This window comes from Corvus kubaryi, unplaced genomic scaffold, assembly GCF_017639235.1.
Source record: "Corvus kubaryi isolate FWS band 111438036 unplaced genomic scaffold, C.kubaryi_AGA036_p1.0 37391, whole genome shotgun sequence".
Classification (NCBI taxonomy): domain Eukaryota; kingdom Metazoa; phylum Chordata; class Aves; order Passeriformes; family Corvidae; genus Corvus; species Corvus kubaryi.
Window position 1 is genome coordinate 10,658,986 of NW_024581130.1, and position 25,571 is coordinate 10,684,556.

The 25,571-nt window shown below is 58.8% G+C and overlaps 1 protein-coding gene and 1 long non-coding RNA gene across 2 annotated transcripts in view; one reads left to right on the forward strand and one right to left on the reverse strand.

The window, feature by feature from the left end:
• The window catches only part of ARHGEF17 (Rho guanine nucleotide exchange factor 17), a 34,155-nt gene that overhangs the window by 5,385 nt on the left and 3,199 nt on the right, over positions 1–25,571 (forward strand). The window contains exons 2-15 of the mRNA XM_042037898.1: positions 3–2,854; positions 19,084–19,161; positions 21,351–21,533; positions 21,909–22,025; positions 22,305–22,397; positions 22,776–22,952; positions 23,217–23,267; positions 23,514–23,623; positions 23,733–23,818; positions 23,928–24,046; positions 24,291–24,504; positions 24,617–24,690; positions 24,794–24,987; positions 25,070–25,320. Of these exons, the coding sequence (XP_041893832.1) occupies positions 3–2,854; positions 19,084–19,161; positions 21,351–21,533; positions 21,909–22,025; positions 22,305–22,397; positions 22,776–22,952; positions 23,217–23,267; positions 23,514–23,623; positions 23,733–23,818; positions 23,928–24,046; positions 24,291–24,504; positions 24,617–24,690; positions 24,794–24,987; positions 25,070–25,320 (4,599 nt within the window). The remainder of the gene's footprint in view (positions 1–2; positions 2,855–19,083; positions 19,162–21,350; positions 21,534–21,908; positions 22,026–22,304; positions 22,398–22,775; positions 22,953–23,216; positions 23,268–23,513; positions 23,624–23,732; positions 23,819–23,927; positions 24,047–24,290; positions 24,505–24,616; positions 24,691–24,793; positions 24,988–25,069; positions 25,321–25,571) is intronic.
• On the reverse strand, positions 4,498–11,965 carry LOC121669336. The gene is made up of 3 exons (XR_006017725.1): positions 10,352–11,965; positions 8,296–8,459; positions 4,498–5,607 (listed from the first exon to the last, which is right to left on the reverse strand). It is a non-coding gene; the product is annotated as an uncharacterized LOC121669336 (long non-coding RNA).

The window sequence follows — 25,571 nt, forward strand, 5'->3', positions numbered from 1 at the left end:
TTCCTCCTCCTCCTCCTCCTCCTTCTTCTTCCCGGGTAGGAAAGTTTCAGCGCCGATCGCGGAGCAGCAACCGGGCCGGGCTTTTGGCAGCCTGGCCCCGTCGGTACGGCAGCTTTCGCTTCGTTTCACCGAGCCGGAGCCGACGGGCCCGGTTCATGCCGGGGCTCAGCCGCCGTCCCCGGCTCCACCGCCGCCCCCGCCGCCGCCGCCGTCGCCGCCGGGCCCGGGGTTAAACGCGGAGCCGCCGCGCTGGCCCAGCGTCCCGGCGATGCGGAAACTCTTCGGGGAAAGCTGCCGGCAGCCGACGGGACCGACCGGGAATGGGATGGGGAACGGGAGCGGGAGTGGGGGCGGGAGCGCCCGCGGAGCTCCCCCGCCGCCTCCGCCCCGCAGCCGCGTCCCGCACCCGGCGCTCCGCTCTCCCCGCGGAGCTCCGCCGGAGCCCGGCCCGCATTCCTGGCATAACTCGACTCGACCGCAACCACCCTCCTCCTCCCCATCACCCCGCTCCAACGGGGACGATGAAGCGGCGGCGGCCCGTTCTCCCCGCGCCTCATCGGGCAGCGAAGGCGAAGGGCAGAGCGCTGCCCACCGGCCCCGCGCCGCACGGAAGAAGAAGAAGGAGGGCACGGCGGATGGCGATGCCGAGGCCGAAGGCTGCACTAGGGTGGTCCCGCGCCACCCGCTGCCCATGGTGGCCCGCGTCTCCAAGGTGAACATCCTGCCCTTCGGCAGCCCCGGCGGGTCACGCAGCAGCAGTCGTTATTCCAGCACGGAGACGCTGAAGGAAGAGGAGCAGTTTGGGATCTGTTGGCCCAACCAAGGACGGACTCTCCAGGCAGGTTATGGTATCTATCGATCGCCCAGTTTCGGGGCCAGCGATGGCCTGGCGTGGGGACAGCCGGGGGTTCGTGTCCGCCCCAAGCTGCCCCAGAGCGTGGCCAAGGCAAAACCGGACTATGGGAGCGAGAGCCTGCACCAGCCAGCGCTGGAAGGGGAGCGGGCCAAGCACCGCAAGTCCTTGTCCAACCCCGACATTGCCACCGAGACCCTGACGCTCCTCAGCTTCCTCAAATCAGACCTCTCAGAGCTGAAGGTGAAGAAGAAAGGGGTGAGGATCGGCCTTGACGTGGGCTCCGATGGATGCTCCAGCGTTGCCAGCCCCTCCCCAGGCAGCTGCGGTGCCACTCATCCCCAAAACCGCTGGGCACCAGGCGAGCGGCCAACGCTCAAGGACCTAACGGCCACTTTACGTCGCGCCAAGTCCTTCACCTGCTCTGAAAAATCTGGGACGCGGCGGCTTTTCCTACAGAGCACCATGAAGCAGAGCTCCTCCGAGCTCCTCCTGGCCTCTACTGACAGCCAGGACCGGGTGGCTCCGAGTGGGGGACAGCAGGGGGACGAGGATCCTCTCCCCATGGTCATCCAGGACCAGTACATCCAGGAGGCGAGGCAAGTGTTTGAGAAGATCAGCAGGATGGGTTCCCAGCAGGACTACGGCTTTCCTGCCGAACAGAAGGACAGTGGAGGTGCGGAGGGCGCTGAGGTGGTGGCACCGACAGGGACGACAGACGCAACCCTTCGGGGACAGGTGGAGAGCACACGGTGTTTGAAGGATGTGGAGTCAGAGGAGAACCTCGCTTGCAGTAAATCTGTGGAGGAGCTGTCGGGTCATGAGTCAAGCGTGACAGACGAGGGCATCGTCACGGAGCCAGAGCCCATGGGGATCCCCTTCCAAGGCCTGCATGAAGCTGTGGACGCCTGGATGCTACCCAGTGCTGGACTGGCAGCCGGTGACTCCGAAATGCCACTGCCCGCTCACCCGACGGCAGCGGTTGAAGACCTTCCAGCTGGCAAACCCGAGACGCCGAGCACCCCTGGCAGCCTGCGGCGCCGACGTAAGTTCCCGTCAGCGGGCGCCAATGGGATGGAGGGCGGCAGCGAGGGTGGCACTGAGCCCTACCGCTCCCTCAGTGACCCCATGCCTCATCGGAGATGCTCGGTGGCGGAGGAGGCGAAGAATTTCTCCGTCGACAGCAACCTGCTGAGCTCGCTGAGCGCCAAGGCGGGCATCCCCCAGCCCGCCGCCAGCGCGGGCAGCGCGGGCAGCGCGGGCAGCGACCTGTCCCTGGGCAGCGATGGGCCCCGGGACTACAGCAGCCTCATCCGCACCATTGTCAGCCAGCCCGGCGCCATGGCCAAGCTGGGCGATGACAAGGCCAATGGCAAGACCATCAAGAAGAAGTCGCTGAGCGACCCCAGCCGCCGCGGCGAACTGGCGGCCGGCGCCTTCGAGGGTCCCGGCGAGGCCATCAGCGAGCTGGAGCCCAGCATCCCCCCGTCCAGCAGCGAGCCCATCCTCTCGGCACAGCCGGCAGCGCCGGGCACCGGCCGCGGCTATGGCTTTGACCCCAAGCTGGCTGACGTGCTGTCCCCTCGCATCGCCCGCCGCAGCTCCAAGAAGCGCTCCAACCGCGCGGCACACCAGGAGAACCAACCGCCCCCGGCGCCCGCCGTCCTCGCCAAGAGCCGCCTGGCCACCAAGCACGTCCGTCACACCAGCGAGCCTGCCACCTTTGTCCCCATCACCGTCCCCGAGGCACTTGTCCCCTCCGGCCACCACGGCCACCTCCCTGCGCCGGCTGCCGGCCGCTCACCTGGAAAATCCTTCCCGACCCTCCAGCCTCCTTCGCTGGAGGATGTCACCAAGCGGTACATGCTGGCCCTCAACTCAGGTGACACGTCCCCCAGTCCTGGGGATGGACCCTGCTCGCCACCCTCTGCCCCACCGCCCCGGCTGCCCCGGTGCTCGCGGCTGCCCGATGAACACGGCCCCAGGACCAAGCCACAGGTGGTAAGTGCCCATCCATCCTAAAAGCACCTTTGTTTCACAGGGTACGTGACCCATCTAAAGCATTGGTGGCCTTGGGGGCCTGTCGTGTGTCCCTTGTGGTGGACAGATTCCCATCTGCGGAGGCACTGCTGGATGGCCAAGAGCCCTCCCAGCCCTTTCTGGTGGTCCCCAAGGGATGAGCTCTTGTTTGTTGGAGCAACCTCCCTGATAAAAAAGCAATTTTTGGATGGGAAAAAAGAAGTTTTCAGGTTAAATAATGCCAAAATTTGGTGGAAGAGGGTTTTATAAATATATATATATCATTTTATGTTTACATATAGCATCTCTCTATATAAGGTCCTGGTAAATTGACCATCTCTGAGATGCTGAACCAAAAATTGCCTTTTCCTTGGCTGGGAAGGCTTAAACAATCCTCCTGCTTGGGATTCCTCATGTTATACCCCTTATCAAGCAAATCTGCCTTTTCCCCCCAAAAAAAACTGCCATCCCTCCGCTTGGGATCATGAGCATTGCTGTGCTGGTGGGTGGGAAAAGGGGGGGAAACATTTTTGTGCAGGCACTGAATATTTGATCGATAGGTACAAGTTTGATCCTGTGTGGGGAAGAATTGGTGCAGGCTGGGGGATGTGAAGGTGCTCTGCTCACCCTGAAGCACACTTGCGTGCTTTGGGATCTTTCCTGGGATGGGTTTTTGGCATTGCTGGCCCCTTGGCCGTTGTTTGAACACGAACTCGGGTTCCCATCACTCCGGGTGTTTGTGCCGGGAAGGGCTTGGAAGCATCACCTCCTGCTGCGGCACAGCAGTGCCAGCACCCACGGGGCTTTTAATAGCTCTGGGAGAAGCCCAGAAATACCCGTTCCCGCGGGGGATCTGCGGAGAGCTCGCAGGAATGATGCTGGCAGGGCTCTCTCCCCCTGCTCTGATGCCGATTTAAGAGGATGGGCTGGACCATTCCCTTCCAGCAGCTGCCGGCAGCCAAGCGTGAAGTCCCCAGGCTGAGCCCGGCTGTGTAACCCTTGCTGGCCAGGGCAGAGCCACATGGAGCAAGGCTGGTTTTCTTTGGATCCTCCAAAAATCCAGATCCCTGCAGCATCTTCCCTCCAGGATGTTCTCTTGGGGTCTGGCATCCTCCTCACAAGATATTCTCTTGGGATCCAGCATCCCTGCAGCATCATCACTCCCAGGATGTTCTGGGCTCTGGCATCCCCACAGCATCATTCCCCCAGGTTATTCTCTTGGAATCCTTCATCCCTGCAGCAGTATTCCCCTCAAGATGTTCTCCAGGGGTTTCTGCTCGCCATCCAGCTCCTTCTCCCGTTGTTGTCCCTACTGCCAGGCAACAACCATTGGTGGCTGAGAACAGGGAGCTCTTGGCCACTGTGTGAAACATCCTTGGGGATGTTTTGGGTGAATTTGGGGTGAGTTTGGCAGCAGTTTTTGCCTGATGGACCAGTTTAGGTACAGTTTTTTGTCTTCTCTCATCTTGGGCTGAGATGTGCTATGGAACCATCGAGCATTATAATTAAAATGGGTTAATGAGGAACCTCCTGGAGCTTTGGCTGGTGCCACCTTGGGGATGTTGGCAGGTCCCCAAGATGAGGCTGTGCACCCAGTGGCATTTCTAAATAATTAATATGCTTAGTTTATATAATATATGGTTTATTTTAATAATTTATGGAGAGACATTTCTTACTCAGGCAGCTCCCTGTGGTGTCCTGGGGCCGGTACCTGATGGCCCCAGTATCAGGGATGCTCTGCTGACCCCACACCCCGATACACCCCCAGCCCTGGTCTGATCCCAACTTTGGGATGATTTTGGGTGGGTTTTTACCAACTGTTTGGCCGAGCGTCTCCCGAGGTGGATGGGCCCCCCCTGTGGAAGCAGACCCTGAGGATGCTGCTCCTCACCTTGCCTGAACCCCCCGGCCCTGGGGAAGAGGGTGCGAATTTTCCCTTTTAAGGGCAACACCAAAGCTGTATCTTCAAATCTCTCTCCTGCCTTGGGATTTCTTTGTGCTCCAGCCATATCCTAACTGAAACCAGGATTTTTATTTCTCCTTTTGATTTACTAGATAGTAAAGAGCTGGGATGTTTTATTTCAGATGGCACCAGCTTTGCCTGGGGGGGCGGAGGGGGACCGAGCCCTGCAAGGGAGTTGCTTTAATTCGAAGTGAGAGCACTGAGGACCGGATGTAACTTGGCACTGGGATGGCTGGCTGGGAACAGGGATTTATGTGCTCCCTGAGCAGCAGAGAAGAAATAAGCTTTATTTTTTACTTTTAGATTTTTTTCCCCTCCCTAACTCAATGGAAAGGGCCGGCATTGCAAGGTTGTGAGTCTGTGTGGGGAAATGGTCATCTCCACTTGGGAATTTTGGGGGGTGGGAGCATCCATACCGTATCATGTGATGGTCTGTCCATCCTGGTGTCCATCTCCAGCTGACTGTACTGGGATATTCTCTTGGGGTTGAGTGTCCCTGCAGCATCATTCCCCCAGGGTATTTTCCCAGTTCCCATGGTTTGGTGGTGGCTTTGGCAGAGGTGCATCTGGCACATCCCACCCAGAGAGGTAACATGCTGTTCTCCCTCGGGGGCAGCACTGTTTGTCCTGGGCGCTTTCCAGCAATTCTCCATGGGGCTGGAGCCAACCAAGCCATCCTGGGTGCAGAACTCCTTCACACTGTGCCTGTTGATGGGCACGAGGCTTTTAATTCCTCAGGGGTCATTAGCAGCACGTCCTGCTCTGGCAGATCCTGTGGGAGAAAAAACCCAAAAACTCAAGATAAAGACTTCTTCCTGCTTCCAGCATCCCAAAAGCTGCTGGAATGGGCAACACACACAAGCATGTGTGTACACCCATGTGCAGCCCCACAAAGCCTAGCACCAAGGCAGGATGCATTTAGGATGCATTTGGGATGGATTTGGGGTCCATTTGCTGCTCAGCGAAAGTATGAGCAGGATGCCAGACTGGCAACCACTTGGATCTTTCTTCCCCCCATGGCTGAATCCGTCTGGGGATGGAAAATTAGGTATGTTCGCTGTCGTGCTGTGTTTATTGACTTAGCAGCAGTTGGATTAAACAGGAAAATATTGATTTAAATATAGCACCTCTGGGGAGCACGGGAGTCGTGGGAACGCGGCCCCCGGCGCCCTGGCCGCTGCCTTCCCCACCTGCTGCTCCCCGAGCGGGGCGGCCGCACCCCGGAAAAGCCATCAGGGATGGAGGGGGATCCCGGAGGGAAATGCTGGGGTCGCATTCCCAGGGACGCTTGCGTAAACCACCCCCTTTCCTCCCCAGCATCCTCCCTCCCAGCTCATCCTCCAGGAGCTCCTCCTCACTGTGGGGACAGCTCAAAGGCCGGATCCGTGCACCGGCCATATATTCCTAAATTTGTCATCTTTGAACTTAGTTTCCCTCCGTTCTCTTTGTGTAAATCTCCACAGAAACCAGGTTTGGGGCTGTGGCTGGGAGTGTTCTCGTTTTTTGGTGTTACTGGAAGTCTGTAATTAAAGGAGCTGCAGGGGAAAGGTGGGAATGGGCAAATCTTGGCTTTCCTCTCCCTGCTCCGATGGTTTGCCCGAGTTTTGCGTCCCTGGATCCGCCGTGCTCAGCAAAATGCTGGAGTGGGAGGAGACTGAGGCACACAGGCAGCCCTTCAGAGAGGTGAGATGTGGGATGGAGTGTGGAGAGGTTGGCTGGAATCAGGTGGTGCTGCCTGTCAGTGGCATGGATTGACCCTGGGATCAATGGTACAGGGCCAGACAACGTGTCCAGGGGGGTGACCCAGCCCAAATCCCCTCAACTCTGCCCAATTTTGTCTCTTTCTTTCCCCACTTCCAAAATCCCTTATCTTTGCCCATTTTTTTACTCTTTCCTTCCCTGGTGCCAAAATTCACTTAACTCTGCCCATTTTTGCTTCTTTTCTTTCCCTGGTGCCAAAGTCCCCCTAAACTCTGCCCAGTTTTTACTCTTCCCCAGTGCCAAAATCCCCTTATCTCTGCCCATTTTTGTCTCTTCCTTTCCCTGGTGCCAAAATCCCCTCAACTCTGCCCATTTTTGCCCTGTCCCTTCCTCGCTGCCAGGGCTCTGAACAGGGCTGCTTTGTCCCTTGTCTCCCCACTTTAATTAAAAGCCTCTAATTAATTAGGCAGCAAGCTCCACCAGAGGGGATGATCCATGTGGGATGTGCATCCTTTGAGGGCTGTGATGGTGGTGTGGGGCGGGATCCAGCCTTGGAGCGACAGGGTTAGCGCTGGGCTGAGCTGGTGCTGGGGGCTGGCCTTGGCCTGTAGCTGCCTGATCCAAAGGTCAGGCTCTTGGCAGGATCTGCAGCGAGGGTGGGAGGCTGGAATGGGCTCAGCAGGAGCTCAGCTTCCAGCCTGTGGAGAGACCCACAGTCCTGCATCTGGGATGCACAGGGAGCTCCCTGGGGCTGGGGTGGACATGGAGGGGTGCACAGGGAGAGGCTGGTTCTGGAGCTTGTGCATCCACAGAATTCCCTGGAGCTGGTGTGGGTGGGCATCCCTGCACAGGGAGTCCTGGAGTGCAGGGATACACATACAGGGGGTGTGGAGAGGTCCTGGTGCAGGGGTATATTCCCAGGGATGCACAGGGAGATCCCTGGTGCAGGGGTATATTCCCAGGGATGCACAGGGAGATCCCTGGTGCTGGTGCAAGGGTGCCTAAAGGTGCAGGAATGCATGAAGAGGTCACTGGTGCCAGTTTGCACGGGCACAGAGGAACAGGGATCAGTAGTGCCACCTGTATCCTGGTGTGGGGAGATCCCAGGTGCGGGGGTGCAGGGATAGATCCAGGTGCTGCTCCCACTGCACACAGCTGGATGCAGAGGGAAGGAGCAAGGCTGTACATCCCATGGGTGTACATCCCATTGCTCTGCATTCCTGGGCAGCCTGCCTGCACCCTGCCTGCATCTGTGCACAGATGCCTGGGCTTTTCCATGGAAAATCACATGCCCCCAAAGCCTCTGGGAGGAGGTGGCCTGGTTCTTCCATCTGCTCTTGCCAGGGAAGCAGCAGGTCGGTCTCTCTGAGGTGTAACCTCCAGGTAACCTCCTGCCAAACCCAGCTGGGATGGAAGCTCAAAGCTTCCCAGGGCTTTTTCCTGCAGCCTTAATCCGTCATTGCAAGGGCTGTGGGATCCTTGGAAGTGTTCAAGGCCAGACTGGATGGGCCTTGGAGCAACCTGTTCTAGTGGGAGGTGTCCCTGCCCATGGTAGGGGGCTGGAACAAGATGAACTTAAGGTGCCATCTGGTCCAAACCATTCTGTGATTCTGTGATTCTCTCATTTAGAGCCTTTCCCAGGGATATTTCTGAAGTGGGAGATTTCCCCTGGATATTGATCCCTGTGGGATGGGAGTGTCCAGAGAGGCAATGTGCTGGGGTCTCCCCTTGCTGTGAGTTCATTGCTGAGCTCCCTCACCTGGTCACAGCAGGTCCCGTGGGGCATCCCACAGCTTCAGAGCTGCAGCAGGGACTTCTTCTAAATCCAGGATGGAGAAGGAGGTGCCCTCACATGAAGGGAAGGTGCAGCAAGGTAGCCCTGGGGTTTGGCCAGTACAGTTTCCTCTTCTCTCATGCCATGCGCTGGAAAACAGGGAAAGAGACTCCCATCCTCCCATCCATCCATCCATCCATCCATGCATCCATCCATCCATCCTCCCATCCATCCTCCTATCCATCCGTCCATCCATCCATCTCCATCCATCTCCACCCATCTCCATCAGCCTCCATCCATGTCCATGCTGCCATCCAGCCATCCCCCTCCACCCATTCCCACCACCCCTCCGAGACAACAGTCCCCACATGCTATCCAGGCATGGTTTTCCAAGAGAACATGGTCCATCTGCCAGGATGGCTCCTCCTGAAGGCATCGAGCGCGGCTTGCACAGACAGAGCCCATAAAACGGAGCCGTTGCCATTTCCACCATGGTGCCTCCAGGCCAGGATGTGTCCAGTGAAGGAAAATCAGCCACTTCCAACCCCCTCTCCCTCAACGTGGCTCTTTTTAAAGCTCTGATGGTTGATCCCGGTGGGGCTGTTTCTCTGGACTCCCTTGGTTTCCATGGAGAGGATGAGGGAGGAATTTCAAAGGGAATGGCTCCAGTAAATGAACTCTTCTCTAAAAATAGTATGTTTGCTTTTGGTTCTTTGGGAACTGTGGCCCGGCCAATGGGAGGAAGAATGAAAATCAGCATCTGGGTAAAAATATTCCAGTAACTCACTCTTTGTGCAAATTCCCTTTGGAGCTGCTCAGCTTCCGGGGGACAGGAGGCTGGTCCCAGTCTGCCCAGTTCCTGCCCTCCTGACCACCATTCCTGGGTGCAGCTGGGGGCTGTCCCCAAGCCTGGTGCTCCCCTGTACCTTGTGTAGGGTATTTCGAGTTGAATCCCTTTAACCCCAGCGGTGGCAGGACTGATGGAAGCAAATGTTGGGCTTGTGTGACCCCCATGTCCTGCATTGTCCCGGAGACCCTGGGCATGTCCCTTTCTGGGAACCAGGAGATGACCACCACCACCTTCCACCCCACCAGTGACATCCAGGACACCCATGAACCCCACCAGGACATCCCTGCATGGATGTGCTGGGAAAAGGACACCTGTGGTAGGATCCCCCACCAGGTTTCCTCTGGAGGAGTCACTGTCCCAGTGAGGGGACAGCCACCACCAGGTCCCCTTGGAGAAGCCACCATCCTGCTGTGGGGCCACCAGCATCCCTGCATGGTCCCTGGGGCTGGAGAAGGTTTCCTTGGTGGTGCCGTGGAGTTGCTATTTGTGACTGCCTGTTCCCGAGCCCTCCAATACTCTCCAAAAAAAACAAAAAGGGAGTTGTTTGCATGGGAAGATTGGCATCTCCGAGCCTGGGATATGGTTTCCTGCTTTTTTTAGCTGGAGTAGCAGCAGACTTGTCGGCCTGCCCTGATTTGGCATCCTTCTTCTTGCTTTTTTTTTTTTGGAAGAGTTTCATCCTGACCCCTCGGCAGAAACACCGTCGCTAGCGGTAGGGGATCAGGTCTGGTCCTTTTGATTTCTTTTGGGTTGCCCAAAACCCTGGTGAGATGGGATGTAGATGGCTCAGAGCCTCGGTGAGCGGAGAGGCAACTCGTCCCTTGATCGACCGAACCTGGCGCAGGTCAGTGGATGCTGAACCCCCCCTGTTCCACCCCCTGCCCCCCACCCCAGGGTGCCGCCGTGACCCTGACAGGGCAGGGAAGCTGTCACCTCTCGCCTTGACTGTGACGTGACGTGGGCTGTGGGCGTTCCTGGCGAGGTCTGTGGTCCCCCCCCCTCCCCAGATCCCTGCTGTCCCACTTGCAGCCGGCTGAGGGGACCCACGGAGCATCAGGCACCGGGAGTCTGTGGGGCACAGCTGGGTGAAGGCTGGTGGTTGTACCTCAGCTGCTGCTGGACATGGATCCAGGCAGGAGGGATGGGAGAAGTCCTGGCAGGGGCATGGAATGGGATGTTCAGGGCTCCTACCTCCTCCATCAGCTCCTGGGTATCCATCAGCTCCTGGGTGCTCCACGGACTCCTGACATCTGTTGGATCCTAGAAATCCAGCAGCTCCTGCATCCCCATCCCCTCTGGGTGCCCATGGACTCCTGGGTACCTGTTGGATGCTGGCCATCCATCAGTTCCTGGGTGCCCATGGACTTTGGATGCCCACAGGTTTGTGAGTGTCTGTTGGCTCCTGGGTGTCCTTCAGCTCCTTTGTGCTTGTGCATTCATGGGTGCCCAGAGTCTCTTTTGGATCCTGGGCGTCCATCAGCTCCTGGGTACCCAGGGAGTCCCCGCTGGCTTCTGGGTGCCCACAGACCCCAGGGTAGCTCCTGAGCAACCATCAGCTTCTGAGCATCCATCATCTCTGGGGTGCCCTTTGACTCCCGGATACCTCTTGGCTTCAGGTGCGCTTGGAATTCTGGCTCCATGTGGAGACCTGGATCCCCATCAGCTCCTGGGTACCAAAAACCTCCCGGTGCCCATCACTCCCTGCATGCCAGGCTGGCTCCCTCCTGGCTATCCCAAGGCCTCTGGCCCCATTCCACCAGGCAGCTGGGGCACCTCCACCTGCCACTTGTGCCAGGCTGGCATCCAGGAGTGATGCCCAGGGGTGCGAGCATCGGGCACCCTTCTCCCTGGCTTCCCTGTCCCCCAAAATCCTAATAACTGTTGCTTTTGGGGTGCAGTGGGATGCGGGGTGAGGCTTGTGCCAGCAGCAGAGGATGCTGGTGGGGGATCCAGGGATTCCAGTGAGTTGAGGGGGTGGAATTTACTCCTGTCCCGGTGGGTGCAGGGCCAAGCCCACTGGGAGGCAGCAGGGAAGGAGCAGGGGGAGGGAAGAGGAGCTGGGCTGACCTCAGCATCTGGAAAGCTGCGCTCTTGGGCCGTGGCCTGCGTGCCGAAAACCGGAGGCAAAAAAAACCTTCCATATTTGGTGAAAGTTGCTCCAGAACTCGGCAAGGGCTGGCAGCAAACGGGGGGCCACAAGCCCCCAGCTCTGCCCTGGACCACTGGTTTTGCAAGGGCTCTGCAAACGTGCCAGGGGATGGATGGAAATCAGGGAGGGTTAAATTGGGGTGAGCATCTCCGATCGGGTGGCAAGGGGGGCATGGAGTGAGGGGGATCCATGGGATGCTGCCAGCAGTGCAGGGCGGATGTAGGAGATGCACCGGCACAATCCTGAGCCTCGAATTTTGGCAGGGGGGGGACTCCTCACCCTCAGCAGTGCTCGTGGTGCAAACCCCGATTTCAAGTGAAAATCCCACGGGAAAAGCCTCACTGTGCATTTAGAGGAGGAATTTTTGTTGCTCTGGGAAATGAGTCTCCTACCTTCTCCCCACTCCCCATCCCACTGGCACCGCTCCTGCTGGACAGCACAGGGATGCCCAGCATCCTTCTGCCCTGCCCTGGAAAAATTGCCCCAACTCCTTTATTTTTTATTTCCCTTTTTTTCTCACACTTTAAAAGCAGAATGGCAGCCAGGCCGTGTCCTCCCGGGATGAATCACCGCAGCCGAGAAGTCCAAGAAGGGAAAACAACTGAATTCCCGTGCACTGGGGCTGAAGCTGCCCTGCTCCTCCTGCTCCTGCTCCTGCTCCTGCTCCTGCTCCTCCTGCTCCTGCTCCTCCTGCTCCTGCTCCTGCTCCTGCTCCTGCTCCTGCTCCTCCTCCTCCTCCTCCTCCTCCTCCTCCTCCTCCTCCTCCTCCTCCTCCTCCTCCTCTTCGTGCCCATCCCGGAGGCGGTGTTGCTGCTGGGTTTCTCCATGGGAGCATCCCTGACCAAATCAATGCTCCTCTGTGAGCTGGGAGCCTGGGAAAAACCACGGCCGAGGGAAAAGCAAACATCTCCAGCCCCGGGCCTGCGAATAAACACAGGAATATTATTAGTAACTGAAGCAGGGCTGAATCAGAGCTGCTGATTTATGCTCTTATTTCCTTTCAAGAAGTTACTCTTTGGAGAGCAGCTCGGACTCTCCTTACCCGTGGGAGAGCAGGGAGAGGCTGGGCAGGGAGGGAATGCAGCCCCGGATGTGATTCCGTGTGGCGTCGGGCAGGCTCAGGCACGGCCCCTCCTCTGTGCCACAGGTCCTCCTGTTCCCATGGGAGTGGCTTCCCCAGGACCTGGTGGTCCCAGGGATGAGTGAACTGTTATTCAGAGATGAGAGGCTGGTAGCAGGGAGGGAGAGATTGGAAGCCAGGGATGAGGTGGTGGAGGAAAAGAAGGTGGCTTGTGCTCAGGGATGGCAGTGGCCGGTACCCAGCGGTGCCAGTGACTGATGCCCAGGGGTGGAGGTCAGTGGCACCCAGGGATGGGCTGACATGCCCCAAAAGGTGACTGGTGCCATGGAATGGAGGTGGTTGGTACCAGGGATGGCAGTGGCCGATCCTCTCCTTGGTGGCTGCCGTCCCCCGTCCATGTGGCACGTGTGGGACATAGGGCAGAGCATCACTGATCCCAAGGGAAAGGCTGCTCGGGTCTGCAAGCCCTACAAAACCCAGTCAAACCTCCTGCTTTAATACATCCCAAGAGGACAGAATGTGATTTTTTCCCCAAGTGGTTTCCTGCCAGAGGCTGAGCGATTGAGGAAATATGGGATTGGATGGAATAGCATCATCCTCTTTTGGGAGATGGTGCCAGCCAGGGGCTTTTCTGGCTGCACGAGGAAGTTTTACGTGCCAGGATGATGCTGTTTGTTGCACAGGTGTTTGCTCATTGCATTGGGATGGATGGAAGCAGGTCCAGTTTATTTCCAAGCCTTTGCTTTCCAGGGTTTTGGTAGAAATAGAGCTGAGGATGTGTTAAAATTGTTAAACTTGGGAATTCACCATGCGCTGTCCCCGTGGACCAGTGGCTCCCACTATGTCCCAGCTCCCTCTAGTGGGACCTACCCTAGGAACAAGCATACGGGGAAAGAAAAGGTGCAGAAATTCCGGATTCTTTCAAACTGGGAATGGTGGTTTCAAGGAGGTGCCGAAATTCGGGTAGCTCCGCGCACAACCCTACTGTGACACCCTAGAGAATCTCTCATCAGGAGCTGTGATTCCTCATGGAATGTACATTCCTGCTCTCCCTCTGGCCTTTGTTTGTTTAAAAAATGGGTGGTTTAGGACTTTCCTCCATCGATGCCTCTTTGTTCGCGGGGGTGGAGGCAGGACACAATATGCCATGGCCTTTTCCAAATATTTTAGGATGTTTGAAAATCCCTGGGGATGCTCAAACTCCTCCTGCATCGATATTCCTGTGCAGGGGAAAGCAAAACGGTGGAGTTGCACCCTGAGCCTAATTAAAAAATAAAATAAATCAAGATGGGACAGTTCCCATCCTTCTTCAGGGTTGTATTTCCAGTGTCAGATGGAAAGCTGGGGGAAAAGCCCTTTCCTTGGCCCCCCATCCCAGGTTTGGGGTGCTGCTGAATCACCCCCAAACTGCCAGTGCCGGATCCACTCCATCTTTAGGTTTTCAGGAGCATTTTGCCACGCTGGCACAAGCCTTTGGGATGGGGGATGAGTCCCTTGGCTCCATCCCAAGGAACTGGCATGCTCTTCCCAGGAGGGTTTGGGGTTTTGGGGGAGGAAACACCCAGGTCGGGAAAAAAAACAACAGGGGCTGGTCCGAAAGGAAATCTAAAGGTGTTTACAAAGAGCCGCGCTGCTAAAAATAACCGGCTCATATTTTAGACAGCCCTAAAAATAGGCAGCGCTGTTGGAGTGGCCAAACACTCCCAGGAATTTCCTGTGGGCTGCGGGCCGCTTGCAGGGGGGTCCGGGCTCGGCTGGCCGGCAGCGCTCCGGAGTTTGCTTCCCTGGGTGATGGAGAGGTGACCCCCACCGGGCCCCCGAAAGCACAGCGGGATTCGGCCCGGCTTCTTCTGCCCTGCGCCAGGCAGGACGGGCTTAACCCTTCTCCAGCCATCCTCCCTCCCGTGCCACATCTCGAGCGACTGGGTGGCTTTGAGGGGGAATTCCGAACCCATGGGAGGAAAGCTCAACCTCTCCAGCAGACACCGGAGAATCTCCTTGCAGTGCTCCCGCGGGGAGATGCTGGGCTGGATGAAGGGATTGAGGCAAGCCAAGGGTGGCGTTCAGGGAGTAGGAAGGGCCCTCCCGGCATGGAGGGATCGCCCCGGGGACAGGCGGTCCCGGGGGAGGGCTCGGGGGCGTTGCTGCGGGCGGAGCCGCCGCGTCACGGCGGCAGCGGCGCGGCAGCGCCGGGGCTGAACCGGGGCAGGGACCGCAGCAGGAATGGGGCTGGGATTGCCAGGGGAATGGGATTGCGATTGCAAACCAGAGGGATTGGGGATTGCAATGCAGATGCACCCAGGTTTCCGTTCCTGATGGGTCCGGGATTGCCGCAGGAATGGGGTTGAGATTGCAACCCAGATGGATCTGGGGTTACAGCCCTAACGGGTCCAAAACTGCGCCCCAGATGGGTCCAGGATTCCAACAGGAATGGTTCTGGGATTGCAGCCCAAATGGATCTGGCATTGTAATGCAGATGGACTCAGGTTTGCTTCCATGTTGGGTCTAAGATTGCAACAGGAATGGGGTTGGGATTGCAAAAGGAATGGGATTGGGATTGCAGCACAGGTGGATTGGGGATTGCAGTGCGGCTGCACCCAGGTTTGAATCCCGGGTGGGTCTGTGATTGTAACCCAGATGGGTCTGGAATTGCAAAGGAATGGGTTTGGGATTACAGCCGGATGGGTCTGGGTTTCGAACCCAAATGGGCCCAGGATTCGAACACAGATGGGCCCAGGATTGCAAACCAAGTGGGTCTGGGATCGCAACCCCGAGTGTTGCAGTCCAGTTGGGCCTGGATTTGCAATCCAGGTGGATCTGGGATTGCAAACCAGGTGGGTTTGGGATTACAACTCAGAAGCACCCAGGATTGCACACAGAAGGGTCTGGAATTGGAATGCAGATGGACCTAGATTTGCAACCCATTATGTTCTGGAATTGGACCCCAAATAAAACAGGGATTGCAACAGAAGCAGGTTTGCAATGGGATTCTAGGGTTGTATCCTTGATGGATCCTGGATTGCAATGCAGATATGCCCAGGATTGCAACTGAGATGGGTTTGGGATTGCAGCCCAAATGTGTCTGGGATTACCACCAAAATGGATCTGGGATTGGAACTCAGAACAGCCCGGGATTTCAATCCTGATGGCTCTGGGTTTGCAATGCAGATGGATCCAAGCTTGCAACAAAAATGGTTCTAGGATGGCAGCCTAAAGGAATCTGAGATTACATCAGAAATGGGTCTGGGATTGGATCCCAGAAGAGCTCAGGACTGCAATCCAAACAGATCTGGGATTGCAAACCAAATCAACCCAGCATTCCAACAGCTGGGGTGACCAGGGCACTGCAGTTGCAGGAGCTGCTGCCTTGCAAACAGCATCCTTACCTGGTGGCAATTAGCTGTCCCTCTTCCCTGATCCCTGCGTGCACTGACGGCTGCTGCAGCTCTCATTACATGCCCCGAGTGGTCTGTTCTCTGCCACGCACCCTTGCCGGGGTGGGATGCTCATCATCCTCATTTCCAAGAGGAAATTTACTGGCTGCAACGGGAGGATGCAGCCCTGCTGCACGCCGTTGCTGTGGAAACAGGGTGAGCGGCTAATTAGATTTAATTAACGAAGCAGTAGGGGAGCGTTACAAACATATCTGGGCAGGATGCATCACCCGGCCAGCAGGGATGTGGGTGCTGAGGTGATGATGCCGCGGGGAAAAGGGGGTCTGCCTCAGTTTCCCTGGCTGCAAGGTCAGGGAGGGGGATATTGGCAAGGGTGGAGTCCCTAAGGATGCTAAGCACCCCAACACCATCCGCGCATCCCGCCCTCCCCAAAAATCACACGCCCCAAGAAAGCATCAGCTCCCCCCACCCCACCCCCACCGTCCTCCCTGGGCAAAGCCCTTCCAGCAGCATCCCCCGGCAGGATCCGGCCCTGCCCGCATCCGCGCGTGTCTGTGTGGGCACGGCTCTGCCTCCCGCGCTCCCACCGCTGCCTCCCGCCCGTGCCTGGGCAGCTCCGGGCCCGGGGACCCTCGCGTCGCCACGGACGCAGGCGCAGCCTCGCACCCCGCAGCCGCTCTGCGGGAGGGCTTTTTATACATCCCCGTAGTTCCACATCCACACCGAACCCCGGCGATATAAATAGCGCCTCGCTTTTATTCCCCTCCCCGCCGCATCCCGGCGCAGCGTTCCGGCTCGGGCGGACACCTGGGGTTAGAGATAGAGCGATAGAGAGGGAATTTCGGTGCGATTCCTTGGGCCGCGTGGGACGGACCGACCCTCGGGACCCGCATGCTGCAGATGGTGAGGACTCTGGCGCAGTTCACCATCGCGCTGGAGGACATGCGAGACATCGGGGACGGCATCGACGCGGCCTTCGCCACCTCCGGGCTCAGCGGGGCGGCCGAGGAGCTGCCGGAGAAGGGCTGCGGCAGCCGCGGTGGCACCGAGGTGATGGCAGAAGGGGTCCCGGGGACGGAGGGGGGGGGACCGGTGGGATGCGGGGGTGAGGTAGGGGTGCATGGATGCGTCATGTTTGGACACGTGTGCAGAACCCGGCACCTGTGGGGTCTGGATCGCGATTGCCGTGGCAACGGTGCCTCCATCCTCATCCTCAGCTCGACACCCCCGGGATTCTCTGGATTGCGGGGAGGGGGTTGCTCCCGCCCGGAGAGGGTGATGGGGGGGCTGGAGCCATCGCTGCCACCGCCCCCCCAGTGCTGATTTACACCGCGGAGGCGTCGGCTGATGGGAAATACCCCAATTCCCATGGCGGCAGGGGCTGATCCCGAGGGTGCTGAGCACCTCGGGGGCGGCAGGATGAGGCCGGGGTGAGGCGGGGGCGTCCCCAGGGAGAGCAGATGGATAGTGAAGCATTTTCAGCCCCCCAGCGGAGAGGCTTTGCTGGGATAGGGAATGCAGTGGGACACATCCTGCCTTTGCCCACGGATCGCTTTGCCCTGCTGGGATGGTGCCTTATCCCCAGCTCCTGCTCATCCCAGTGGGAATTTTCCCTTGCCGGGATAATACTGGTGCTGTAACGGTGGAACAAATCCCCTTGCCAACAGCTGGGCCTCATCCTGCATCTCCCCACTGCTGCAAACCCCTCAGCTGCTGGTGCAGTGTGTGGTGCTGAGCCTGTTCAGCTCCTGGGTCTGACCCTTTGCTTCGGTCCTGAGCTGGGACGGCTCCAGGAAAAAACAGGAGCAGTAGGGAACTACAGGCTGGGCGAGGGCTGGGGAAACTGAGGCAAGGTGAAGGGTCAGGTACCCCTAAGCTCCATCCTCCGGCGAGTGCCCTTCATCCCATACTTGCAACATTGATCCGGCAGTGAGTGTCTCTAAACCTTCTAACCAAGTGGGGAGGTCTCAGCTGGTGTCCCCGAGGACTCCAGTATCACCATGGTTTCCTGATTCCCTGGAGAGACTTGGACCTGTCACCAATATTTGGCTCTAGACAACGATTTCCTGCATGCTTGACTCCATCATCAGCCTGCTGGGGAGCAGGGAAACTGAGGCACGGCTCTGTCCTCGAGCACTGAGCAGGATGTGGCCAGGATTGCTCCCCATTGCTCCCTGGGGGCCACCAGGGACATGGTGGCCTCTCTCCACAGTGAGGATGGTTAGGCTCAGACTTCTTCCTGTGGCTGCAGAGCAGCTTCACCGCTCACGTGTCCCCACTGGGGAGGACACAGCCCCATGTGTCCAGGGGACAGGGGCTCATCCCACAAGATTGAGGACATTTGGGGTGTCTCACATCCAGGGTCTTGGAGATTCTACACATGCAAAACTTTTGGGGTATCTGTGCCCCCCAGGCACTTGGAGCATCCCTGCACCAAAAGCTTTTGGGATTTCTCTGCACCCGGCATCTCTCGGAGCACCTTCACATGCAAAACCTTTGGGGTGTCTCTGCACCCAGAATCTCTGGAGTGTATCCAAACACAAAACTTTTGGGGTATCACTGCACCTCTGGAGCACTTTTGCATCCAAAACCTTTGGGGCCCAGGGCTCTTGGGGCATCTCTCACCAAAATCTCTTGGGGTGTCTCACACCCAGAGACCTTAAGGCATCTCGCACCCAGAACTTCTGAGGTGTCTCTGCACTCAGAGCCTTTGGAACATCTCACAGCCAAAACTTTTGGGGTGTTTCACGCCCTGGGCTCTGGAGCACTGGGCCCCCAGGCTGAGCTGCAGGGGGTGCACTCAAGGGGGGGTCTCTGAGCCCCATGGCCAAGAAGACCCCGATCCACCCGCTTCCCAAGGCCGGCGGGCCATCCCACACTGCCACCTCCCCGTGCCCCCCACCACCCCATCAATCCGCCTCCCGTGGGGCCACAGCCCAGCTCCAGGGTGCCCGGGGTGCTGGGCAGGAGGCGAATTCCTACGGGTCCGCTCGGAGCGGAGCCGCAGGAGAGCCAGAGGGCTCCGGGACCGACCCATGTAGGGCTGTGAGCTCCAGGGCGGGCTCCTGACGCGGCCGCGGAGGAAACCAGGCGTCTGTGCGCTCGGTGTCATGTACTTCCTAATCCTCCCGGATTCCTCCATCGGGGTGGAGAGGGAGCGCAGGGGAGCTGGACGCCAGCCGGGCTCCTCCGGTGTTCAGCCTTCCCAGCCAGCCCCGGTGCCGGCCCCGACCCCCGGCACGCAGCTCCCCCGCCCCGGGTCACCCCAAAACACTCGTGTGTCTTTTTCCCCGGGCAGGACATGAGGAAACACGTCATCATGACGCTGCTGGACACCGAGCAGTCCTACGTGGAGTCCCTGCGCACCTTGATGCAGGTAAGGTGGCACGGCCAGGGTGTGACACCCCAAACCACAGCATGGGGTCACCGTGGTCACCCCAAGTCGGACCCCCGGCTGCGGGTGCTGCACCAGGACCTGTGCGGCACAGGGGTGGGTTGGGGTGGTGGGGGGGACGTTGGGGACAGCGGGAGCAGAAGTGGGAGCACTGTGACAGCAGCGCCAAGCACGGGGTGTGGGAGTTACCTCCATCTCCAAAGCGAGCCTGTGACATGCCCAGTGTGTTGTCACCTGGCAGGTATCATGTCCCCAAATCTCCTCCCGTGCTTGCTTCCCAAAAGCTCTTCCTCATGTGGCACCCCATCTTCTGATGGGCCTGCCATGCTGGGGGACCCCTGAGGTCCCCTGTTCCCGCGTGCTCCTGCTCGGATCAGCACCTGCAGACCTGGGCCAAAGGTTTTTCCCAGGCTTTTTTTTGCTGAGCTGGTTCCAACCCCCCTGGAGCAGCCTGGCCGGAGGGTCCACCTCACGTTTCAGATGTTAATGAAGGTGTTTCGGCAGGTTAATGGTGGTCAACGCCCTGGAGAAGTCACCTGGCGCCGCGCGCCCCTGCCGGGGGAAACACCAAAAACTCCGAGCTCTGCAAAAGCAGTGCCTGTGGGACATCTTGTGCCACAAGGGCATGGGGAACACCATCCCAACACTCTCATGGGCTCTTGCCATAAATCCCCCACGAGGGTGCCCCCATGGTGGACACAGATGTGCTGCAGGAGGGAAGCACCCTCTGAGGCTGCTGCCAGTGCAGACCTTGGCTTAGAGAGGCAAGAGGATCCCAGCTCTGGGCCTGATTTTGGGGGGAGCTGTACAGGGTTTGGGGTTGGGGGCCTTCCCTGCTGGTGTTGGCACGGAGAGAGTCTGTCCCATGGTCTATGCATCCTCTGAGGTGGCATGTGAGGCTGGTTGGAGAGGACAGCTCTGCTGCGACTGTCCAGTTTCCCTCTGGAGGGAGCGGTTGGACACAGCTGGGAGCCACGGGCTGTTAATGCCTGAGCTCTTGTGCACAGGACCTGTCCTGACACAGCACAGCTGGGGGGACCTGGCTTTCTGGCAGGGATCACAGGGCTCCAGGTGTCCCCAGCTCCCTGTCTCAGCTGGAATGAGGTGCTCAGATCCTTGACATGGCTTGGTGGCACGTGGCATGGTGGCTGCCAGGGACAAACATCACCTTGGAGCATCATCTTCCAGCCAAGCCAGATGGTGCATGGACAAGCCCTGCCTGCTGTCCCTGTGTGCTGCAGCAAGGGCTGTCTCCGTGCTTTTCATCCCCGTGTGGAAGCACAGGATGCCACAGTCCATCCCAACTCCTGCTGGAGGTGCTGGACATATTAGGGCAGGTGAAGGGGGTTTGGAGCCTCAGGACGGATTTGGTCCTTCTAACTTGGGTCTCCACGAGATATCTGGCATCAGCTTGAGGAACCTGATTCTCCTTCACCAGCTTGGTTGGAGATGTCCAAAGCCACTTGAGATGGGTCCTGTGCTCAGTGCTCAGCTACTTCCTGAAAGCCACCGGCACCCTGTGCTGGTCAGATTGAGGGGGTGGCAAGGCTTGAGAAGACCTTCCACATCCTGCTGCATCTCCTGCAAATCCATCTCTCCTGTTCCAGGGGCACTGCTCCACTCTGCAGCTCTGGAGGGAGGGCGGGGGTTTCATAGCAGAGCCACCCACCCAACCTTGCTGAGGACCTGCTGGCCCTGCATATTGCTCGTTGGCCATTGTGTGGTGGTCCAGGGCATGATCCAGTGGATGCATCCTGCTGGCTCCAGCCCCTCCTGGTTCCAAACACCCTAAATCCCACCAGGAACACACTGGCATTTGGATCCTGGGGTCGTGTTGCCATCATTTCCAAGCTAGGTCAGGCAGATTGAGGCGACAAAGGCTCATGACAGCAAAGGTGGCTCTTAAGGCCGTGGGACAGAGGGTCCAGTGCTATGCAGCTTCCTTGTGCAGACCTGTCCCCCTCCCCACACAGCCATGGGTGGGATGGGACCCAGGGAGGCTGGGTTGCAAAACCTGTCTGGTCCTGCTGGTGTGTCCCACAACCCAACATCCCGTGGAGGAACCCCCTGCTGCAGGATGCCATCCATCCTATCTACACGGACTGAGATCCGTGCTGGGTGGGGTGGGAGAGGAAACCCCCGTGGACCCCGGTGCCTCTGCTTGCCTGCAGGGTTACATGAAGCCGCTGAAGCAGCCGGAGAACTCCCTGCTGTGCGACCCTTCGCTGGTGGATGAGATCTTCGACCAGATCCCCGAGCTGCTGGAGCACCACGAGCAGTTCCTGGAGCAGATCCACGACTGCGTGCAGAACTGGCATGAGAAGCAGAAAGTGGGCGACCTCCTGGTGCAGTCGGTAGGTCCTGGCAGGGTGGTTCCCCCCGGGAATGCGGGTGTGCCCGCTCCTGGGCACAGCCCCGGAGCAGAGGTTTCGGAGCGGGAGGCAGGGGAGTGATGAAAGGATGGGCCAAGCAGGCCTGGGATGGAGAACAGGAGACAATCTCCAGGCCTGCTGTCTGCTTAGCGTAAGGGTGGGAGCTGCTGCTCCCGGCTGGCTCTGCAGCTCCGCGTTTCTGCCTCGGGAGCACAAATGTCAGGGCTGAAAAATCGAGGTGGGCGGACAGTGAGCCCTCCGTGCGCCAGCCCAGAGCCAGAGTTAACCCTTGGGGCAGCTTCTTCCACGCTCTCCCAGTATGGCCATGCTAGATCTAGCCCTGTTTTTCCCTCCCAGTTCTCCAAGGATGTGCTGGTGAACATCTACTCTGCCTACATCGATAACTTCCTCAATGCCAAGGATGCAGTCAGGATCGCCAAGGAAGCCCGGCCGGCTTTCATGAAGTTCCTGGAGGTGGGTCCTGGTTCCTCTCTCCACAGATCCTGGCCAAGATCTAGAGCCAGGCAGGATGGGAGTTAATGGGAGTAAATTTATTGCCAGACTGGGAATTTTCCCCCCGCCTTCTTGGTTTTGTTGCAAAGAGGGTCACTTGGGATGACCCAGAATCACTCCAGATGGTGTGGAAGGAAGTGGCCCAAAGCCAAAATGGGTGATCCTGGGTTGGTGGGAGGCTGGGTCCCTGCTGTGTCCCACCTAAGGGGCCCATCCCTGTCCCTCTCCGGTGTTTTGCAGCAAAGCATGCGGGAGAACAAGGAGAAGCAGGCCCTGTCCGACCTGATGATCAAGCCGGTGCAGAGGATCCCGCGATATGAGCTGCTGGTGAAGGTGGGTGACACGGGGGTGGCAGTGTCACACCGGGAGCAGGGGACACCACGGCTCTTTCAGGGCTCTCAGGTCTCTCCTGACCCCTTTTCCCACCCCTTGTCACAAAGTTGGTGTCCCCAGGTGTGCACATGGCTCTGCCCTGCTGGAGATGGTCACTCTGAGGACTGTCACCCCGCTGCCCCCCCACTGCAGTCCCTTTACCCTCAGCCTTTCTGCTGGACGCTGCGGTGTCATTTTGGGACCAGTCCCACGGCCACCCCCTCCTTGGGGCTGGTCTCCATCCCCTGCAGCCAGAGCAGCGTGCGAGGGGCTCGGGCAATGACATTGCCCATGTCCAGGCTTTGCCAGAAGTGACACCCCGGCTCTGTCCCGCGGCAGGACCTGCTGAAGCACACGCCAGAGGACCACCCCGACCATCCTTTCCTCATCGACGCCCAGCGCAACATCAAGCAAGTGGCTGAGAGGATCAACAAGGGCATGAAGAGCGCAGAGGAGGTGGAGAGGAACGCTCGGATCGTGCAGGAGATCGAGTCCCACATCGAAGGGATGGAGGATGTATGTATGGGGGGGCCTTAGATGGGGGTCAGTCTTGCCTTCTCCACAAAATGTCCTCATTTCTGCTCTTCCTGGGTCATCCCAGGCTTATTTTCTCCTCTGGGTCCTGCTTTCCCCATGCCTTGGTGGGCTCCTGGAAGGTTTGGGAAGGGACTGGGGTCCCTATTCTGAGCGGGGGGATGCAGGGGTGGGGATGAAGCCCATGAGGATGGGATGAAGCTCCCTGCCATGGCTTCCCACCCACGGGTCTCCTTGTCCCCACAGCTCCAGGCTCCGCTCCGCAGGTTCCTGCGCCAGGAGATGGTCGTGGAAGTGGTAAGAGCAGGGTCTGTGGGGCCATGGGACCACACACTGGGTGGGGCAGTGGGAGGCTGTGATTGCGGGTCCTGGGGTGCCTGTGTGCCCATGGGAAGCTACAGATGGATGGATGGACGGATGGAGGGAACAGACAGATGGAAGGGCAAGGCAGCACATGGGGAAACTGAGGCAGGGCCCTCTCCCAGCACTGGCACAGAGGGAGGGATGGTCATTAACCCCCTGGTGTCTCCCACTGCCCCACAGAAGGCGGTGGGCGGGAAGAAGGACCGCTCCTTCTTCCTCTTCACGGACCTGCTGGTGTGCACCACGCTGAAACGCAAGTCGGGCTCGCTCCGCCGCAGCTCCATGAGCCTGTGAGTATCACCAGGCTTGGGGACAGCCCCTGGGTGTCCCTGCCAGCTGGCCTGGCTTTAGGGGGCTGTGGGTGTGGGTGCAGCTTGGCCATCCCCCCCAACCTCCCAGGTACACAGCGGCCAGCGTGATCGACACTGCCAGCAAGTACAAACTGCTCTGGAAGCTGCCCCTGGAGGACGTGGACATCGTCAAAGGTCTGTCACTGCCTGCTGGAGTGTCCCATCCCACCCAAAGCCTGTCAGTCCCCCCAGCCAGTGATGCCAGGGAGGGAGGGTTTAATGCTGTGCACATGTCCCCACACAGGTGCCTCTCAAGCCACCAACAGGGAGAGCATCCAGAAAAGCATCAGCCGCCTGGATGAAGACCTCAACACACTGGGGCAAGTCAGCAAGCTGTCAGAGACCCTCAGCTTCCCCCACCAGGTATGGGGATGGCGGCCCTGGAGCTGTCCCCTGGTCGGACACGTTCCCAGTGGGACCGAACAGGATGTCCTCAGCATGAGGGGAGAACATGTGGAAGGGCTGGTGGCCATGAGTGTCCAGCCCAAAAGCCACAAAAGGGGTTGGAGCAGCCTCTGAAGGATGCCAGTGGATGGACAGGGGGATATCAGGCATGTGGCTTGTGGTGGCCCATCCCTGAGAGCTGAAGCATTGTCCCCATCCCCAGGGCCTGGATGACGTGATCAAGGACCTGATGGCCGCCATCCACCGGGAGCTGTCGGAGAAGCAGTCCCTGTCCTTCAGCATGGCCTTCCCCCCCAACAAGGTGGAGCTCAGCACCACCAAAGCTGACGGCACCGAGTCCTTCATCTTCGAGTTCCCCAACCCCGACGCCCGACTCGGCTTCGAGCAAGCCTTCGAGGACGCCAAGAAAAAGCTGGGTAACAGCGGGGGGGGAGGTGGACATGGTGGTGGGCTTGGCATCTCCCCCACCCTGCCTTGGTAGACCCCCTTCCTCCATCACTTCTACATCCTCCAATCTGATTTTCCCAGCTTCCAGCAAAAACTGCCTGGACCCAGAGTTCCTCAAAGCCATCCCCATCATGAAGACGCGGAGTGGGATGCAGGTACTCAGAGGCTGGGTTCAAGCATCCCACAGGTCCTCTCCATCCCAGATGCTGACAGCTCCTGCATCAGTCCTGAATAACCCAATCTTTTGCTCCCTTGCAGTTCTCCTGTGCTTCTCCCAGCCACGGCAGCCCAGAGAGCTCGCACGAGGTTTGGGTTTGCAACAGCGATGGCTACGTGGGGCAGGTTTGTCTGCTGAGCATCCGCAAGGAGCCCACGGTGGAGGCCTGCATCGCCGTCTGCTCCGCCAGGATCCTCTGCATCGCCTCTGTGCCCGGCCTCAAGCGCACCTACAGGTAGGACATCGCCCGGCCCCGCGGAGCCGGCGGGCGTGGGGCGATGCTGGAGCTGCTTCTCTCCCCTCCCCGGTCGCGGCAGGGAGCGCGCGGAGCCGCTGGGCAGCCCCTCGGCAGAGCTGGGCCCGGCGCAGCCGGAGGACGCGGGGCCGCAGCCGTGCCTGCACATCTCCATCTCGGGCTCGTCGCTGGAGCTCTCGGAGCCTGTGGACGGCGGCAACAGGGAGCTGGTGCCCTTTGACAGTGATGACACGGATGATGAGTCCTCGCCCAGTCCCTCTGGGACGCTGCAGAGCCAAGCCAGCCACTCCACCATCTCCTCCAGCTTCGGCAGTGAGTCCTCCCCAGCCCCTGCTTAGGGAAAAATACACTTTTTAGCCCCAAAATTACAGGCAGCTCCATTGTTTTGGCCTCTCTGCCTTGTGTTCTTCGGGGAATCTGCAGGTGGAGGCTTTTGAGCCTGGGAAAAGAGATGTTGAGAGGCATCAGCCCAGCACTGGTACTGGAATGAGGGGGCTTTGGGTAAATCCTTGTGGGTTTCGGGCCTCAGCATCCTTACGCCCTCCCCTGGGCTTGACATCACC